The sequence below is a fragment of the Diadema setosum genome, chromosome 3, assembly GCF_964275005.1.
Source record: "Diadema setosum chromosome 3, eeDiaSeto1, whole genome shotgun sequence".
In the NCBI taxonomy this organism is placed as follows: Eukaryota; Metazoa; Echinodermata; class Echinoidea; order Diadematoida; family Diadematidae; genus Diadema; species Diadema setosum.
Window position 1 is genome coordinate 30726511 of NC_092687.1, and position 22489 is coordinate 30748999.

General features: G+C 36.4%; 1 protein-coding gene across 1 annotated transcript in view; it reads right to left on the reverse strand.

The window, feature by feature from the left end:
• The window catches only part of LOC140226337 (b(0,+)-type amino acid transporter 1-like), a 132779-nt gene that overhangs the window by 104279 nt on the left and 6011 nt on the right, over positions 1 to 22489 (reverse strand). The window contains exons 6-7 of the mRNA XM_072306829.1: positions 21390 to 21513; positions 20230 to 20333 (exon numbers count right to left, since the gene is read on the reverse strand). Of these exons, the coding sequence (XP_072162930.1) occupies positions 20230 to 20333; positions 21390 to 21513 (228 nt within the window). The remainder of the gene's footprint in view (positions 1 to 20229; positions 20334 to 21389; positions 21514 to 22489) is intronic.

Genomic DNA, 22489 nt, shown 5'->3' on the forward strand with positions numbered 1-22489 from the left:
GATTCACCAGTAGGCGGATTTGAAAGAAACTTTTTACGATATCATCCATACCCTCTTCTCAATCAAACCTTTTTCTTGCAAGTCTGGAAAGTTTTATCAAAATCTTCAAAATTAGACATGCCGATATCATTGCATTGGAATTTTTGATATCTAAAAAAATAGACATTTATCTTGCTGAGAAGACTGCAATCAGCGGCATATGCTTACCGTGTCATCGGCACCGAGTTCACAATATGGGTGTTTTTAACTTTACGTGACGTCATGATGTGCATGCTGAAAACGCACACATTTCCCCATGTCTAATCCATGGTCACGCACGCAATGAACATCTGACGCATAATGGAATATGAAAAGATCGTCCAGCAAACATTATTTTTCAGCCAAAAACTTCCTGGACAAACTTCTTTCCGAATCAATTTAGAACCATACAATGGTCGTGCACTTGATCAATTGGCGTGCCGACTAGATGGGTGCATTCTATGACGGTCTTGAAGGACTAAACGAGAATTAAAAGTGAAGTATTCTTTTGACGAAAACATTAGTAAGTTGCTACTGTTTCTTGCTTTGCGGCAGGTTTTAACACCATTCTAATCACTTATCTGAATATTATTTCTTTGCTGCAGTCAGATTAAGCTTAAAAAGGGGGTAAAGTTTGTCAATCAATTTTAACTGTGAATCAAGTACCCAATCTCGGGCAGGGCTCAGAAAAATTGGTTTTGGGAGTGTCTTATCAAAAATGTGATGCCAACAGGGGGACGGCCGCAAACAGGCGACTCGACGGTCACAAGAAATAAAAGTTTCCTCTAAATGTAACTTCCTTCGATAAAAGCTTTACATTCCTATTATTTTATATTGATCAAATGATCTTGGGAAGGTGATCATTATGAAGAATAGTTCATAAGTACAAAATAGATATTTCCACTACAAAATTGAAACACACACACACACACACACACACACACAAAACAACAACAACAACAACAAATTTGAAATAGCTTTATGCAGGATTTTGTTAATACATTGCAAATAGTGAAGACATTTTCAACATTATAGCCTACAATAAGTGACAAAAATAACACAGAGTTACAGCTATATTCACCACTCAGTATACCTTGGTCAAGGTAAACACGATATCACTTAATTCCCCACTTGGGATTGATAAGTCATAGCAAGTATTTCAAATCTGTATCTTTGTTAAAACTCATATCACAGCTGGTTGTGTTCCGGCCAAACAGAGGTTTGGCCGGAAACAGGAGTCTCCACCATAATACTAGCCCAGGTGAGGACATTTTCTTGCTGTATTAATTCTCCTTTTCAATAACTCATTACGGTAATCGCAACACACAAACAACATTCATCTAGCTCACCCAGGAATAACGGAACGTATCTTGTAAATTAATACTTATTTCAAAATGAATGTTGGCCAATTATTACACTGTTTGGACCAGTCCAGGTCAGATATCTCTTCTGCCGAAGATTAATTAGAAAGGATGAGGCCGGCAGGGGTGTAGCAGCCGCAAACACGAGTCTCTACGTTCACGGGATGAGCCCTCTTGAGAACAGATCCTGACTCTACACTTCCTTGAATGATACACCACGATACTCGATATAATAAAAAAAGGAGACATTAGTCATCTAGCTCACCCATGTACACCATCAGACGTATCCTGGATATCTTATGTGATAGTATATGTCGGATATTACAGTTGTATTCACATAACTGCTTAGCAGAATACAGCTGACAGAATACAGAAAACGGAATACATTCTGCAAAAGATATCCAACTCGTATGTTTGTAAAGATATCCGAATGGAAACGGGGAAATGGATCGTTTCCAGCTTCGAATATCCATGCGCGCGTCATGATTTAAATCTTAATCTTGACTTGTCGTTACGCTGAAGAAGTATCAGATAGACGTTAAAGACCTTTGTGACATCAGTGATTTTCTGCCCTCAGGAGTAGGCATATGAGTTTGTGCGAGTGGATTTGTGTATGTACTTCTCAATCATTGCCTTGTCTGGAATATGACATCCTATCGAAACAACTTTTATTCCACAAGGTGCGTATATGAATGCATTATCCGGTTTTAATAGAGGACTTAATAATTTGTCTACTATACTGTAATATCTCCTTGGTGTAGACAATTTCACCGTATCGGACTAGCAAAGCAAGTTTGTTTGGGAGATGGTTTATATCAATGTGTCATTAAGATTTTCTTGTTAAAACGACTCCTTACATGAGTCAAAGTAGATTATACAGATTTAAACTGGTTTTTTATTTCATTAAGTTTTGTCTAGGTTTCGGTCACAGCAGAGGCTCTTCCGTTCTACTGTAACCAATCCGAACATTACGAAAAAAAATGCAAAGTTGTTATTTCCTCACAACCAAAATAAAAACAATAAATTGAAAATGATTATAATGGATTTTCCTAAGAACAATGTCATGACTTATCCTTCTAAATATTCTTCGTTAGTAAGAAGAATTGTGGATACCCTTGGCACTTACCTTTCCGCCATTTCAATATAAATGCAAGCAGATGTACTCGAACAAATGGAAATAACCTTCGGTACCATATTTGAAAAGCGTGAAACTCTTGGACCGATTGTCATTTCCGACATTAAGATGCATGTAATATTTGCAAAATCCAATGATTAGGGCCAGTACCTCATCAAAGGGAGTTAAGATGAAATAAGCTACACAATTGATTTACATTTGGCATGCCTATCCATGTATATATCTCTATTCCAGGTTATTAATAATTCTAAAATCAAGAGTTTGTTTTCAAAACCCGATAAGTCCATTTTTGAAGATTTTGAAGTACGGTCTCTGTCATAAAGTATAAAATAATACCTTTTAAATGATATATTGGTCACTACATATAAAGGTACATTTTTGAAGTTATGGTCAAAAGAAGCACAAATTTTCTTATTATTCTCCTTATTTTTCTTGACCTTTAATCGCAAATATCTCCATTTGGCAAATATGGACTTATCGGTTTTTGCAAACAAACTCTTCATATATATATATATATATATATATATATATATATTTACATCATATCTTGCAGATTTATTCAATGTGCGCCGGTACTTTTTTTTTTCTTCAATGTTAAATGAAAGGATGAAAAAAAAAGCAAAATTAAACAAATAATCGCAAAGACTAGAACGACGAGTCTGCGGTAGGTTTACTCCTGATTTAACATATTATCCATATTTTCATTCTTTAAACAAATCTTAATTCGGCAGACTACAGCATTCATCTGATGATTTCAATAATGTATGCGTAAATAGGAGGGCTTGAAATGTAAAAATGACAAAAATCGATATTTTCCTCTGCCATGAAGAACCGAAACAGCGGCATGCATTTACCGTGTCACCGGCAATGACTTTACACCATTAACGTGTTGAATCGTTTCATGACGTCATGATGTGCGTGCTAAAAACGAACACACTATCCCATTAGCAGCCCACGTGTACGTACGCATTGGCCATTTGTCGCATTTGGAGTATAAATAATTGTCTCTGAAATCTTATCTTTTAAATGACAATTTTACTTCCATGCTTTTACAACAATTTGTCGATAAGCATGAAATGGCTATGTTTCTTATTTTCATATTGGTTGATTTTACTTTGTCGTTCAAATATCATGTTTGAATGACATAAAAGGTGACAAATATTAAGTTTTTCTTTCTACAGTGGCTATATGGTGATGTTTTGTGACAGGCGGTCGAGTTCGGAATGCTCGTCAAATGATCACTATGTCCTTTTCGTAACAGAATCAGAATTTTCTTTTTATAGATTAGGGCTTATTTCAAAGTAAATGATGACCAATGATTTTTTTTTCCAGTCTTGCGCTCTTCAACGTCAAATAATTTCGCAGAGATTGATTTATAACAAAGGATGGCGCTGACAGGGGTTTAGCCGCGAAAAGGAGCCTTTACCTTCCTAATTCAACATACCCCCCCCCCCAAAAAAAAAAAAAATAGTGCATTTATATTTGTCTTTTTATGATTCATCACGAGAAAAAAAGGCTTTATTCCTCCGTCAATTGTGAAAACTGATACAATGCATTGTACTCGAGAAGGTTGTTGTTGTTGTTTTGTCTGTTTGTTTGTTTTTTGGTATTTACTATTATTGTGAAGGAGAGGTGGCAATATCTTTTTTTACATTGTTACATGCAAACGCGCAGAATATCAAGAGAGTTGTTTTGTTTTGTTTTGTTTTGTTTTGTTTTTAATTGACATTACTTACAAGTCGACATCAGCATCGAATCTGTACGGTGTTACGACCGTGCATACAGCCATGCATACAGCCATGTATACAGCCATGTAAAACAACCATGCATACAGCCATGATACATGTACATAACTACTTGTGTGTACCTTTGTGACAACGGAATTTGACCGCGATAAGGAGATATGTCAGACGGCAGTACGTTTACGGTTTGTGATACAAGAGAATTTGATCAGTTTACAAGTTATAGTAAGATGTAAATAAAAAAAAAGATACTCTCGATTTTCGAATCAACTTTTACAAAATGACAACATCTGTAGTGATGGCCAACAAAAACGAAACATCAACAGCAAAAAGTAGATTCACCAGTAGGCGGATTTGAAAGAAACCTTTTACGATATCATCCGTATCCTCTTCTCAATCAAACCTTTTTCTTGTAAGTCTGGAAAGTTTTATCGAAATCTTCGAAATTAGACATGCCGATATCACTGCACTGGAATTTTTTATATCTAAAAAAATGGACTTTTATCTTGCTTTGAAGACTGCAATCAGCGGCATATGTTTACCGTGTCATCGGCACCGAGTTCACAATATGGGTGTTTTTAACTTTACGTGACGTCATGATGTGCATGCTGAAAACGCACACATTTCCCCATTCCTAATCCATGGCCACGCACGCAATGAACATCTGACGCATAATGGAATATCAAAAGATCGTCCCGCAAACATTATTTTTCAGCCAAAAACTTCCTGGACAAACTTCTTTCCGAATCAATTTAGAACCATGCAATGGTCATGCACTTGAACAATTGGCGTGCCGACTAGATGGATGCATTCTATGACGGTCTTGAAGGACTAAATGAGAATTAAAAGTGAAGTATTCTTTTGACGAAAACATTAGTAAGTCGCTACTGTTTCTTGCTTTGCGGCAGGTTTTAACACCATTCTAATCACTTATCCGAATATTATTTCTTTGCTACATTCAGATTTAGCTTAAAAAGGGGATGAAGTTTGTCAATCAATTCTAAATGTGAATCAAGTTCCCAATCTCGGTCAGGGCTCAGAAAAATTGGATTTTGGGAGTGTCTTATGAGAAATGTGATGCAAACAGGGGAGCGGCCGCAAACAGGCAACTCGACGGTCACAAGATATAAAAGTCTCCTCTACATTTAACTTCTTTCGATGAAAGCTTTACATTCCTATTATTTCACATTGATCAAATGATCTTGGGCAGGTGATCATAATGAAGAATAGTTCATAAGTGCAAAATAAATATTTCCACTACAAAATTGAAACAAACACACACACACACAAACAGCAACAACAACAAACTTGAAATAGCTTAATGCTGGATTTTGTTAATACATTGCAAATGGTGAAGACATTTTAGACATTTTCAACATTATAGCCTACAATAAGTGAAAAAAAAAAAAAACAAAGTTACATCGATATTCACCACTCAGTATACCTTGGTCAAGGTAAACACAATACCACTTCATTCTCCACTTGGGATTGATAAGTCATAGCAAGTATTTCAAATCTGTATCTTTGTTAAAACTCATATCACAGCTGGTTGTGTTCCGGCCAAACAGAGGTTTGGCCGGAAACAGGAGTCTCCACCATAATATAAGCCCAGTTGAGGAAATTTTCTTGCTGTATTCATTCTCCTTATTATAGCTCATTACGGTAATCGCAAAACACAAACAACATTTATCTAGCTCACCCAGGAATAACGCAGCGTATCTTGTATATATGCCACGGAATTTACGTTGGCGATAGATCTGGAATATGCTAAATGCTGCAATATATACCTGCACTGATAACAATGCACACGGTACAACGTCTTTTTATTTGCGTGACTATGTCAAAATACGAGCGCTATTCGCTTGAAGTTTCGAAAGGTATACGTGCATGCTTCAGATAATAAACCGATACGGAAAAAGATACAGCGCGATATTTGAATTTGTGGCATAAATATAAATCTCGACTACAGCCACGATGTAAAGAGTCTTAGATATGAAGACCTCTCCATCAAAAGTGATGTTCTGTCTGAACTGATTGCAGGGGAATTCAAGCCTATTTTTCCAATACTGTATAGAGTTTTCGTATTTAAAATGAAACTAAGAAAACAAGGAAGTATTATTGTCATAAAGATGGAGAATAAACTAACTCGTTCCTTTGAAATCATGCTCCGCACGGCCTACAGTTTAATGTGCGTCAACGTCTTGGTGTAGAAAGTGACAATCTCTCCACACAATATAGTTTATTGCAACGCAAAGTATGAATAACAAAATGACCATACAGTTCTCAAGTGGCTATTCATACTACTCCGATATCGACTAGCTCTAGGAAAACGACACTCAATCAAAACATCATACAGCATTCAAGTGGATTAGCTCGCTTCCCCGGCATCGCCTTTGGCTTTTAAATAGCATTTTATTAAAACGGCTACTCTTTATAGAGATGTTACGTATGAATGCAGTTATATACGATTTCGTTTATATAATATAATTTCTTGATACATTACAATGACTCCAAGAAATATAAAAATAATATCCCTCATATATCGTAGGCTGGCTTCGAAATGCGTAGTCATCTTTTATCAATCATTAAGGAAGAAATTACAGACTAAAACCAGAAAGTAATCTAGCAAAGACCAAAACAACCACTGTGCGGTATGTTTGGTAACGGTTTACGATGATATCCAATCTTTATTGAATAATCAGTCGTGTATTGGTAGAATGCAGAATTCATATCGATATTTCACAAATGGATTTGTGTATAGCTCGCCTTTTAACTATCAAACATCTAGAAAATCATATTTTCCCGGCTAGGAAGAACCGATACAGCGGCATCCGTTTACCCTGTCACCGGCACTGAGTTTACAACATTGAGATTTTAAATCTTACGATGACGTCATGATGTGCGTTCTGAAAACGCACACACGTCACCGTTTTTAAACTGCGTGTACGCACGCATCAGACACCTGTCGCATATTGAGTACGAAAAATCGTTCCAACAACCTAATCTTTCAAGGGAAATTTCACTCAATTTTATTTCTTCATACTTCTTGGCGAGTACGGAACGGTGGTGTTCTTTAATTCATAAAGATATATTAACTTCCGTCAATTATTTACAAATACAAAAAGGTGAGAAAACCATATTTTCTCCTAGAGTGGTCACAAAAGTGTCAATGATTTTTTTTTCTACAGTTTGTAGACCGGCGGCCGTGTTCAGAGTGGTCGTGAGATGACCAACGGTAGGGCTTGTTTCAGTCACGGTCTAATGCCATTCTGTATGACTTGAATACTTATTTCAAAATAAATGTTGGCCAATGATTACACTGTTTGGACCAGTCCAGGTCAAATATCTCTTCTGCCGAAGATTGATCAGAAAGGATGACGCTGACAGGGGTGTAGCCGCAAACACGAGTCTCTACGTTCATAGAATGAGCCCTCTTGAGAACAGATCCTGAATCTACATTTTCTTGAATGATACACCATTATATCAATGTGCCAGTGAGATTTTCTTGTTAAAACGATTCCTTACATGAGTCAAAGTAGATTATACAGACTTAAACTGGTTTTGATTTTCTTATAAATTCTCTCTACTTTTCGGTAACATCAGAGGCTCTTGCATTCAATTGTAACCAATTAGAACATTAAGAAAAAAAATCAAAGTTGTTATTTTCTCACAACCAAAAAAACACAAACAAACAATAAATTGAATATCATTATAGTGGAATATTTTTGAGATTCAATGTCATGACTTATCCATTTAGTAGTCCTCGTTAATAAGAGGGAGGGTGGATATCATTGACACTTACCTTTCTACAATTTCAATATAAATGGAAGCAGATGTACTGGAACTTTGAAACCAACTTTGAAAAGTGTGAAACTCTTGGACGGATTATAATTGTTTTGATATTAAGATGCAATATTTGTAAAATGAAATGATTGGGGTCAGGATTTCAACAGAGTGAGTAAGGGCGGAATATGGCATGCCTATCCATGTTTATATATGTATATATATATATATATATATATATATATATATATATATATATATTATAATTGAAATATATATATATATATATATATATATATATATATATATATATATTTGTTATCCCAGTTTACGAATAATTTTAGGATATAGAAACAATATCTCTCATATCTTGTAAATTTATTCAATGTGCGCCGCTATTCTTTTTTTTTCCATCACCAATGTTAAATGAAAGGAGGAAAAAACGAAATTAAACAAGTATAATCGCAAAGACTAAAACGACGAGTCTGCGGTAGGTTTAGTCCTGATATCCGATATTATCCGTATTTTCATTCTTTAAACAAATCTTAATTCGGCAGAATAGAGAATATTCATCTGAAGATTTCAATAATGTATGCGTAAATGGCAAAGCTTGAAATGTTAAAATGACAAAATTCGATATTTTCCTCTGCTATGAAAAACCGAAACAGCGGCCTGTATTCACCGTGTCACCGGCAATGACTTTACACCATTAACGTGTTGACTAGTTTGAGGACGTCATGATGCGCGCGCTGAAAACGAACACATTATCCCATTGGCATTCCACGTGGACGAACGCATTGTCCACCTGTCGCCTTTGGAGTATAAACAATTATCTCTAAAATCTTATCTTTTATATTACAATTTTGCACCCATGCTTTTTCAACAACTTGTCGATAAGCATGAAATGGCTATTTTTCTTATTTTCATATTTGTTTATTTGACTTTGTAGTTCAAAGATTTTGTTGAACGACACAAAAGGTGACGAATATTAATTCTTTCTTTCTACAGTCGATAATAATATGGTGATATTTTGTGACAGGCGACCGGGTTTAGAATGTTCCTCAAATGATCAAAATGTTCTTTTCGTATACCAGGGTCAATTTTTTCTCTGTATAGATTAAAGTTCATTTCGAAGAGAATGATGACCGTTAAGATTCTTGTCTGGCACTCTTCAATGTCAAATATTCTTTTTCTGCTATTGATTAAAAAGAAAGGATGACGCTGACAGGGGTGTAGCCGTAAACACGAGTCTCTACGTTCATGGAATGAACCCTCTTGTATAAAGATCCTGCATCTACACTTCCTTGAATGATACACCACGATAATCGATATAAAAAATTAGAAATTAGTCATCTAGGTCACCCATGTACATCATCAGACGTATCCTGGATATCTTATGTGATGATATTTTATGTGGGATATTACAGTTGTATTCACAGAACTGCTTACCCGAATACAGCTGACAGAATACAGAAAACGGAATGCATTCTGTAAAAGATATTAAACTCGTATGTCTGTAAGGATATCCGAACGGAAACGGGGAAATGGATTGTTTGTAGATTTGAATATCCGTGCGCGCGTCATGATTTAAATCTTAATCTTGACTTGTCGTTACGTTGAAGAAAGTATCAGACGGACGTTAAAGACCTTTGTGACATCAGTGATTCTCTGCCATCAGGCGTAGGCCTATGAGTTTGTACAAGTGGATTTGTGTATGTACTTCTCCATCATTGCCTTGTCTGGAATATGAGATCCTATCGAAATAACTTTTATTCCACAAGGTGCGTATATGAATGCATCATCAGGTTTAGAGGACTTAATTTGTCTACTATACTGTAATATCTCCTTGGTGTTGATAATTTCACCGTATCGGACTAGCAAAGTAAGTTTGCTTGGAGATGGTTTATATCAGTGTGTCATTGATTTTCCCCTGTTAAGATGATTCCTTAAATGAGTCAAAGTAGATTATATAGAATTAAACTGGTTTTGATTTTCTTATTGAATTTTGTCTACGTTTCGGTTACAGCAGAGGCTCGTGCATTCTACTGTAACCAATTTCATTTCAATTTTGTATGTTCATTTATTAGGTTTACACACAAATCATACAGTGTTGTGTTTACAACATCCGTTAATGACAATGTAAAGTGACACGCAAATCATAGGTTATAAGTTCAGGTTATACAAAAGCATTTACATAGCACAAAATAAATTGAAATTATTCTCAAGAGTACATTCATTACGGATAGATAAAATTGTGTGTGAAGGGAACCTACACCGACGCAGATGCTTGTAGGAGTAGGTTCCCCGAAAGAAAATCAACACAGGCTGCTACGCTCAATAACAACATTACGAAAAAAAAAAATCCAAAGTTATTTCCTAACAAAAATAAACAAATAAATAGATTGATTATGATTATAGTCTATTTTTTTCTTAAGAATAATGCCATGACTTATCCTTTTAAAAGTCCTCGTGAATATGAGGGATGGTGGATACCATTGGCACTTACCTTTCCACAATTTCAATATAAATGCAAGAAGATGTTCTCGAACAAATAGAAATAACCTTCATAACCAACTTTTAAAAGCGTGAAACACTTCTTGGACCGATTGTCATTTTTGACATGAAGATGCAATGTTTACAAAATCCAATGATTTGGGTCAGGATCACAATAGAGGGTGTTAGGATGAAATAAGCTGGACAATTGCTTTACGTTTGGTCTGCCTATCCATGTATTATATACATATTTTTTTTTTATCCCAGTTTACGAATAATTCTAGGATATAAAACCAATATCTCCCGTGTCTCGTAGATTTCTTCAATGTGCGCCGGTACTTTATTTTCATCACCAATGTTAAATGCAAGGATGAAAAAACGAAATTAAAGAAGTAATGACAGAGACTAGAAGAACGAGTCTGCGGTATGTTTAGTCCTGATTTACGATATTATCCGTATTTTCATTCTTTAAGCAAAGTATAATTCGGCAGACAACAGAATATTCATCTGAAGATTTCAAAAATGTATGCGTAAATAGCAGAGCTTGAAATTTTAAAATGACAAAATTCGATATTTTCCTCTGCTATGAAAAACCGAAACAGCGGCATGCATTCACCGTGTCACCGGCAATGACTTTACACCATTAAATGTTGAATCGTTTGATGACGTCATGATGTGCGCGCTGAAAACGAACACATTATCCCATTGGCATTCCACGTGCACGTACGCATTGGCCACCTGTCGCATTTGGAGTATAAACAATTATCTCTGAAATCTTATCTTTTAAATTACAATTTTGCACCCATGCTTTTTCAACAATTTGTCGATAAGCATGAAATGGCTATTTTTCTTATTTTCATATTTGTTTATTTGACTTTGTAGTTCAAAGACTTTGTTCAATGACATAAAATGTGACAAATATTAATTCTTTCTTTCTACAGTGGATAATGATATGGTGATATTTTGTGACAGGCGACCGGGTTCGGAATGTTCCTCAAATGGTCAATATGTTCTTTTCGCATACCAGGGGCATTTTTTTTTTCTTAATAGATTAAGGTTCATTTCGAAGTGAATGATGACCGTTAAAAAATTCTTGTCTGGCACTCTTCAATGTGAAATATTTTTTCTGCTGTTGATTAAAAAGAAAGGATGACGCTGACAGGGGTGTAGCCGCAAACACGAGTCTCTACGTTCATGGAATGAGCCCTCTTGACAACAGATCCTGAATCTACATTTCCTTGAATGATACACCACGATACTCGATATAAAAAAAGGAGACATTAGTCATCTAGCTCACCCATGTACATCATAAGACGCATCCTGGATATCTTATGTGATGGTATATATGTCGGATATTACAGCTGCATTCACAGAACTGCTTAGCAGAATACAGCTCACAAATATCTATTACAGAAAACGGAATACTTTCTGCAAAAGATATCAAACTCGTATGTCTGTAAGGATATCCAAACGGAAACGGGGAAATGGATCGTTTGCAGTTTCGAATATCCATGCGCGCGTAATGTTTTAAATCTTAATCTTGACTTGTCTTTACGTTGAAAAAAGTATTAGACGGACGTTAAAGACCTTTGTGACATCAGTGATTCTCTGCCATCAGGAGTAGGCGTATGAGTTTGTAAAAGTGGATTTGTGTATGTACTTCTCTGTCATTGCCTTGGTCTGGAATATGACATCCTATCGAAATAACTTTTATTCCACAAGGTGCGTATATTAATGCATTATCCGGTTTAGAGGACTTAACTTGTCTACTATACTGTGATATTTCCTTGTGTAGAAAATTTCACCGAATCGGACTATCAAAGCAAATTTACTTGGGGATGATTCATATCCTTGTGGCATTGAGTTTGTCTTGTTAAAATGATTCCTTACATGAGTCAGAGTCAAAGTAGTTTATACAGACTTAGACTTAATTTTTCTACTATGCTGTAATATCTCCTTGGTGAATACAATTTCACCGTATCGGACTAGCAAGGCAAGTTTGTTTGGGAGATGGTTTATATCAATGTGTCATTAAGATTTTCTTGTTAAAACGACTCCTTACATGAGTCATAGTAGGTTATACAGATTTAAAGTGGTTTTGATTTTCTTATTAAATTCTGTCTACATTTCGGTCACATTAGAAGCTCTTGCACTCTATTGTAACCAATTATAACATTAAGAAAAATTAAAATCGAAGTTGTTATTTCCTCACAACCAAAAAACCAATAAATTGAATATGATTATAATGGAATTTTCTAGGGAATAATGTCCTGCCTTATCCTTTTAATAGTCCTCGTTAATAAGAGGGAGGGTAGATATCCAATGGCACTTACCTTTCCACAATTTCAATATAAATGCAATCAGATGTAATCGAACTTTGAAACCAACTTTGAAAAGCGTGAAACTCTTTTACCGATTATAATTTTTGACGTTAAGATGAAATGTTTGTAAGATCCAAAGATTGGGGCCAGGATTTCAACAAAGGGATTAAGGATGGAATATGGTAGACAGTTGCTTTACGTTTGCCATGACTATCCATATGTTTGTTTTTGTTTTTGTTTTGGGCTTTTTTTAAATCCTAGTTTACGAATTATTCTACGATACAAAAACGGTCACAGTTCGTTATTCGAAAGATTCGTTATTCCGAAGGCTCTTTACTCCGAAGATTCGTTATTCCGAAGGTTCACTGCTCCGAATTTCATTTTCTGATTAACGAATCTTCGGAATTACGAACCTTCGGAATAACGCCACAAATGTTCGGATTAACGAACCCTTTTTCATTTTCGGATTAACGAACCTCTAGGTATAGGGAATTTGCGTGTTTCGGATCAACGAACCTTCGGAATAACAAACCTTCGGAATAGCGAACCTTCGGAATAACGAACAGCACCCACAAAAACAACATCTCTCTTATCTTGCAGATTTATTCAATGTGCGCCGGTATTTTTTTGTTCTTTACCAATGTTAAATGAAAGGATGAAAAAACGAAATTAAAGAAGTAATCGCAAAGACTAGAAGGACGAGTCTGCGGTATGTGTAGTCCTGACTTTTATTATTTTCCGTATTTTCATTCTTTAAACAAATCTTAATTCGGCAGACTACAGAATATTCATCTGAAGATTTCAATAATGTGTACGTAAATAGCAGGGCTTGAAAAGTTAAAATGACAAAAATCTATTTTTCCTCTGCTGTAAAGAACCGAAACAGCGGCATGCATTTACCGTGTCACCGGCAATGACTTTACACCATTAACGTGTTGAGTCGTATTATGACGTCATGACGTGTGCGCTGAAAACGAACACATTATCCAATTAGCAGCCTACGTGTACGTACGCATTGGCCATCTGTCGCATTTGGAATATAAATAATTGTCTCTGAAATCTTATCTTTTAAATGACAAATTTACACCCATGCTTTTACAACAGTTTGTCGATAAGCATGAAATAGCTATGTTTCTTATTTTCATACTTGTTAATTTTACTTTGTCGTTCAAAGATCATGTTTGAATGACATAAAAGGTGACAAATATTAAGTTTTTCTTTCTACAGTGACTAATAATATGGTGATATTTTGTAGCTGGCGGCCGGGTTCGGAATGCTTGTCAAATGATCGCTATGTCCTTTTCGAGGGTCAGAATTTTCTTTTTATAAATTAGGGCTTATTTCAAAGTGAATGATGACCACTGATTTTTTTTTCCAGTCGTGCACTCTTCAATGTCAAATAATTTCGCAGAGATTGATTAATGATAAAGGATGGCGCTGACAGGGGTTTAGCCGCGAAAAGGAGCCTTTACCTTCCTAATTTAACATACCCCCCCCCCCAAAAAAAAAAAAAATGCTGCATTTATATTTGTCTTTGAATGATTCATCACCAGAAAATCAAGGCTTTATTCCTCCAGGTAATGCGATAACTACGTCAATTGTGAAAACTGATACAATGCATTGTACTCTTAAAGTTGTTTTGTGGTATTTTCTATAATTGTGAAGGAGAGGTGCCAATGTCATTTTTTTTTCACATTGTTACATGCAAACGCGCAGAACATCAAGAGAGTTTTATTTTTTTATAACTGACATTACTTACAAGTCGACATCAGCATCGAATCTGTACGGAATTTGACCACGATAAGGAGACATGTCAGACGGCAGTACGTTTACGGTTTGTGATACGAGAGAATTTGATCAGTTTACAAGTTATATAGTAAGATGTACATAAAAAAAAATACTCTCGATTTTCGAATCAACATTTACAAAATGATAACATCTGTATTGATGGCCAACAAAAACGAAACATTGACAACAAAAAGTAGATTCACCAGTAGGCGGATTTGCAAGAAACCTTTTACGATATCATCCGTATCCTCTTCTCAATCAAACCTTTTTCCTGTAAGTCTTGAAAGTTTTATCAAAATCTTCAAAATTAGACATGCCGATATCATTGCATTGGAATTTTTGATATCTAAAAAAAAAAATAGACATTTATCTTGCTTTGAAGACTGCAATCAGCGGCATATGTTTACCGTGTCATCGGCACCGAGTTCACAATATGGGTGTTTTTAACTTTACATGACGTCATGATGTGCATTCTGAAAACGCGCACAATTCCACATGCCTAATCCATGGTCACGCACGCAATGAACATCTGACGCATATTGAATATGAAAAGATCGTCCGGGAAACATTATTTTTCAGCCAAAAAAAAAAAAAAAAATCCTGGACAAACCTCTTTCCGAATCAATTTAGAACCATACAATGGTCGTGCACTTGAACAATTGGCGTGGCGACTAGATGGATGCACTCTATGACGGTCTTGAAGGACTAAACGAGAATTAAAAGTGAGATATTCTTTATTAGTGTGTAGCTACTGTTTCTTGATTTGCGGCAGGTTTTAACACTATTCTAATGACTTATCCGAATATTATTTCTTTGCTACATTCAGATTTAGCTTAAAAAGGGGATAAAGTTTGTCAATCAATTCTAACTGTGAATCAAGTTCCCAATCTCGGGCAGGGCTCAGAAAATTGGATTTGGGAGTGTCTTATGAGAAATGTGGTGCCAACAGGGGGCGACCGCAAGCAGGCGACTCGACGGTCACAACATATAAAAGTTTCCTCTAAATTTAACTTCCTTCGATAAAAGCTTTACATTCCTATTATTTTACATTGATCAAATGAGCTTGGGCAGGTGATCATTATGAAGAATAGTTCATAAGTGCAAAATAAATATTTCCACTACAAAATTGAAACACACACACACACAACAACAACAACAACAACAACAACAACAATAAACTTGAAATAGCTTTAAGCTGGATTTTGTTAATACATTGCAAATGGTGAAGACATTTTGCAAATTTTCGACATCATAGCCTACAATAAGTGGGAAAAAAAATGTTACATCGATATTCGCCACTCAGTATACCTTGGGAAAGATAAACACGATACCACTTCATTCTCCACTTGGGATTGATAATTCGTATCAAGTATTTCAAATCTGTATCTTTCTTAAAACTCATATCACACCAGTTTGGTTTTACAAGGTGATATCAAATGCGGTATAGTGTTTCACTTTTGAAAGCATATTTCGATATGTTTTGTTAAGATTTTCTCATACATTGTAGATACTCTACGTGTTCAAAACTATGAGTCATCTCACCTCGCTGGAATTTGAGAACATGTAGCTGACCGAGTTAAGATTGCAAACAGGCGCTTTTGCGATTCTACTCTTCAATATGAATGTTTGCTATAAAAAAAAAAATAAAATCTTCCAAGAATGGGAATCCTGAGTGTGATTTTAAAACATATTCTGCGGAAACTAATACATTATGTAGAATGAATTGGGACTTTTCGATTTCACCTCGTGGACGTGGCCGTCGAGTAAATGACGTCATCTTAAGGAAGTGCGCATGCTCCAGGCTCGCCAGCACGTCCAAAGCAAGAATCGCAAACGCGTCCAATGATTTCACGTCCCCGAGATTCATGACGTGATGACGTCATTGCGTAGCGCAACCAATCCCCAGCCCGCTGGAGGGGACGGGGCCATGACATCGTAGCAGTACGTCGCGAACGGCGTGCACTGAAGATCGAAATGGTGATAATACATTGACCGCGGACGTGACGAGTGCACCGCAGCCATTTACAGCCGATCTCGTACGAGACTGGCGGCCAAGTTCACACAATCAAAAAGTCCTTATTACCTGGAGGAGAGACATCTTCGACATTGAAAATATTCTTCCTGAAATAGTAGACACAAACACAGTTTTCAAACACAATCACAAAATCACACTGGCTCTTGAAACTTCTAAAACTTTCAGACAAACATAATGTAGTTTCGTCACTTTGGCATTTTAACGCGCAACCGAGTAAAATTTGACGCTCGGTACTCAATAAAAAGGAAAAGGAAAGTTTAGCGACACAATCAATAACGTTTACCCCTCCTTAGTTGTTGGGAAAAAGTTAGTTGCTCCACGAGACTGTCGATGTAACAAGCCCTATGTGAGACAAAATACTATGAATTTTCCTGTGCGTATGATATTAAGATTAATGGTCACTTTTTACCGACGCTTATTTCTGGAGATGGAGATCGAAATGAATCACAGCGACGGGAATTCACAAATGTTGATAGTCAAATCTACAGAGTATGCATATTTTGATATCGAAGGGCCTATGAAAAGACGTTCTCTTCCTGTCTTGCAAAGTGTTCATGCATCGCGTCTGTTTCAAACGATGTCCACTGGATAACGACAAAGTTGTTACATACTGCATTTCGAGGTCTGGCGCGGTACTTTGATAACGTGAATAATGGGTTTATTGTTGGAGTTGTGCAATGTAGTAACTTTTAGATTGTGTGAACACGGCAGGCCGCCCGAAAGTCCGATCCAACCGTTCCCGGCGACTCCCGTCGACGCCAGAGTAAAACCATTTCATATTTCAGTCGACAATGAGTACGAGTCCGAGTGGTGACGTATAATATCATCATGCTAAATGTACGTTTAAGCTCACAACCTGTTTCTTTTCCCGAACGAAACAATACCACAGTCCTGCTCAGCGACGGCGTCTACCCGTCCTCAATCTGGGGGAGGACATAATCCGCCCAGGACTCGTTCTCGATTCTTGCGACGGACGTGCCAGAAACTCTGGAGCATGTGCAGTATCATGGAATGACGTCATCACGTCGCAGTCCACGTCCTGGAGCGAAATCTAAAAGTGCCTTATGTTACTGGATGGCACACATGGTAATCTCATTCATACTTCGGAGCTTCTCTGCCTACAATGGTGAGTCTTTATTTAGAGTGAATGCAATGATTTGTAGGATTCGATGAATTCTTCTATATTCTTTTGTTGATTGATGTATCTTTAAATCAATTTGAACAAAACAAATGGGGTACAGAGTTATAACTATTATCTACGAGAGTATGTGTGTTCAGAATCACGTGTATCACTTACTTAATGTTGACATGGAGCCGCCTGATCGTAGTTCACAAAAGGAAAAAAAAAAGATGTTCTCAACTTCATCCGTCTAATCTATCCATTTGGTACGGAGAAAAGTTAGCCTTTTACCCCACAATCAAAAACTCTGATATTTTAAGATTGCAGTTTCAGTATCTCGTTTTTGTAATGACTTGCACTTGCAAACGAAATTCACGTTATAGGTTAATGACATAACATAGCACAGTTAAAGAAATAAGAACGACCAGTTTCATATTGATTTCGGACACATAGCGATAGTAACATGCAGGCTTGTCCTTAACGTGAGCCTCTCCTTTTTTAGAGATAAAATGATTTGGGAGAAAAAGTGTCTTATGTATATATTATTTTGTATCATATTTTCTTGTAACTGTGTTTGGGGAATATGTGCTATTGCAGATAAATTTGATTTAAATTGAATACATTCAACATTACGAGATTGGCGTTGGCAATTCAACAGATGCAAAATGTAACATAGTACGTACCAGACGACTATTCATTTACCTCTTGATGTGGGGTAAAATCGAAATCATTACTTTACGAATGACTGTAAAATGTGAAAAGAGGATCTCTGGCTTCCTTGTTAGTTCAATGAAATGAGAATTCGTTATTTTTGAAAGTTAATTCGTAGGATAACGAACAAAAGCGAAACATCAATAATAAAAGCGTAGAACGGCTATACTGCGGTAAGTTATTATTACTTCAGGCTAATGTTCATGTTTTTCGTTTATGAAGTCATAGTTTTGCTGCATTACTGACATAATATCGATACGACACAGTTTCCAGTGATTTACATTTGGGTTTAGCAGAGGTATTCTGCGAAAGTGGGGTTTTTCCTCAGCTAGAAAGAGGATCCCCAGAGCGGCATCTATGTGCCGTGTCACCGGCACTGAATTTGCAACATGGATTTCGCAATGACGTCACACAGTGCGCTCTGAAAACGCGCACACTTTCCCATACCCAATGCACGCAAACGCATGCGCTGGCCACCTGTCGCATATTGAGGACAAATGGTCTTCCCACAAAACATTGTTTTTGGAGGAAAAAAATAAGCCACAATTTTTCCAAATCATGTTGTATCATGAAATTGTTGTCTCTTTCTATTTTTCACGTAAAGAGCTCATTACTGAATTCCGTGACGTTCTTCGGAGATTGGGAAAACTTTTAAATGTTGACGCTTTCATCTAACAGTGATTTTATAACGTAGTTGTGACTTTGTTGATTTGCGGCCTAGCCTCACAATTTGAACGCGCTGTTCAAATACCTTTACTCTGTTCTTTTTGTAAAAATCGTTTTGCTTGTTCGAAGCTCATTTGTAAATCAAAAAAAAAAAAAATCGTTGTTAAGCATACTCCGAATTCAAATGTTTGTGGGTTGTTGAAGAATGGAGACGCCGGCAGGGAACCAGACGCAAATCGGAGACACGACGGTCATCATCCTAGGATAATTTAGCGGCATATCTAGCCTGCGTTTTTGTATCTTGTATACATCTCATTTTAATTCATTGCATCAGTATGATACTCTAAAAAGTCAGGGAGAGAGACGACATTCCTTCATCGCATTTACTAAAAAACATAAGCAAACAAAGTAATAACAATGTTTCATAAGACATACGACCTAAATTCCCCAAGTTCAGCCGAATTGTGCACTTGCCTTAATAGTTTCACTGGTGGTAAGCCAACATTATTATATTGTTCTATAGTATTGCTGTTCTGAATTCTACATGGAAAAGGGGGCTATTTTCTAGATTGGCAAGATACCTGCTCACGTTATACTGAAAACCGACGCATGCAATGTTTCGCCGCGGTAAAATTGGGGAGATTATAAACTTTCAGCCATGTAGTAAAGAATCCTCAAAGTTTGCGACCCCTCTGTCTTCGGTTATTTTACGATTTGAAAGGGATGCATTATGGTTTAATGGATATGGCGAGTTTTCAACATTGTCTCAGTTTGAAAAAAAAAAGTACTCGGTAATTCGTTATATCGAAACAATTTGGCATGTAAAGAAAAAAAAAAATACTTCGGTAATTCGTTATAGCTAAACAATTTCATAGGTTAAAAAAAGAGAGAAAAAAAAAGAATAAGTGAATGAAAGACAATATCACTACCAAATAATAAGGCCATTCTAAAATTTGCTTAGATAAAGAAACGATTTCTTTTTCCAGAATGAAGGGAGAGAATAACATGAGATAAACGAGCTAATACTAATAACATTAATATTACAGTTCGTCTTACCTTCCAGCTGTAAAGAGACTTGCGTTGGCTGCACCAAATGTAGACATGCACACACCAACGGGTACAATCCATGCGAAAATTCCCATGGTTCGTTGCGCGAAGGTCTAAAACGCAGGAAAGGAAAACAAAAACAAAAACATTCAAATGTTATTTCAACTCGCGTTTCAAAATGCATGAATTTACGTACGTTACTACGTAACAAAAAAAAATATTATTATGAGATTTAGGGCTAAATCTATCCTTTGCAACTGATTGACAAATTGCCCTACAGGGCAATTTGTCAATCAGTTGCAATGAAAACATCTCGACGGAAGAAATTCATGAAATCTATTCTTCTCGAGAAGTGCTGTGATCCACGCTTTCCTAATGTATTGAAGTACAATGATTCTCTTGATGTGCTCAGTCTGAAATTATCCTATTGTTATTTTGACCAACATTATGGTATTACGATTATCTACGGTGAAGATGTTTATTAATGTGCTTCCTTATGTTGGGTAGAAAGGCCGAAGGAGCATAGGTGAATGATATAATTGGGTTGTCACTCTGTAAAGAGACACGCACGCCCACTGACTGTCCATGGTTTTGGTTGAAGGCGTTTCCAACAACCCCGGGCGGCGAAAAAGTGAAAGAACAAGCCATTTGCAGCTTCTGAAAGCAATAATTGCACGTTAACAAAAGTCCGCTTATCGGTGCGTCCGGAGCGACACCATAGCAATTAATCCTTCAAAGCACCTCAGTGAACAGAATAGTCAAGCCTATTGAAAGTCTGACTGTCAAACGCTTGTTTCTTTTCTTCTTCGTCGTCTTCTTCTTCTTTCTACCCGCATGTCAAGAGTGGTCAGGTCAGGGAACAGGGAATGCAATCCGGGCAACAGTCGGGTTTCTTGGCTAACGAAGATGTAACAACAGTTTTCCCCTGCATTACTACTTTTTCCTTTTCAGTGCGATCGCTAACATGCATATTGTTTTGTTGTTGTTGATGATGATGATAATGATGTTGTTGCTTGTGGTTTCCTTTTTTTTGTTTCCGTGTTTGCTGTAAAAAAAAAGATGGCACATTATAATATTATTATTTATGTTTAAGGAGAAAAATATCTTGCAATGTCTTGCAAAAGTGAAATTGTCGAAAATATGGACCTACCAATGACCAATGGACTTACAATGGCAACGGCTTTTGATACCATAAGTTCCGCTGGTGTAATAACAGTGAAGTAGGCGATATTGACGACGATATATATCAATGTCACGACTGGTATTCCCATAATGACGGCCAGAGGGAGGTTTCTGATAATTAAATAAATATATAGATAGATAGAAAAATAAACAAATGAATAAAGACATGTACTTTGCTAAAAGTAGATAATGAAAAATAAGCAAATCAATAAAGTCATATCAATAATGACTGATAAACATCTATAGTAGATTGTAAAAGTTATTTACAGTAGATAAAAAAAAACTATACAAAGAATGATAAAGAAAGAAAGAAAGAAAGAAAGACAAGGCAGCTAACGTAGACAGTTCAAAATAACTTGATTGATAATGCTTGAATCTAATATCTCGTCCGGAAAGGGGAGAAAGGAACGAAGAATTATCCTTGTACATCTTAACACTTTTGTCCTCCCCCCCCCCCCCCCCTACACACACACACTTCGTCCACATTCCATTTCAGTAACAATCATTACTCTTACGCTCCCGCAGCTCTTTCCGGCAGCAGTCCATCCGAACCCTTTAAATCATTGTCATTCTGTTCTTCCTTACAACTCTGTCTGTTGCTTATTCTCCCGTCTATATTCTTGATATTAGGCCTTGCACATTACAATTTCAAATTCCAGTTCACCGTTGCCCCTCAATGTTCAACATTTGTCTTCCTTACACTCTCCCGATCTCGCTTCCCTCCTCCACCGACTCTCCTCTTGCAATATAGGCTCTTCTCTCTACAAGCAAAAGTCCCTACAAGGACTATATACATTTTCTTGGTGTTACCACAGGCATTATCCACACTGTATTTGCAATAAAAAGCTGTATACTTTGCAGTACTACCACATGAACCTTGAATGATGTGTTCTGGTTGATATCTAATGATGTCGATCGAATCAAATAAAACAATATAAATATCAATGCAGCTTCAACAGGTGTATTACTGTACTTTTTTGTGTGTAATTTGAATGTTACTTTTTCTATCCAACCTACTCAGAATCATGCATAATACATATAGATTATTTCATACAAGAAGCTACGTTATTAAGTTCAATTATAATAT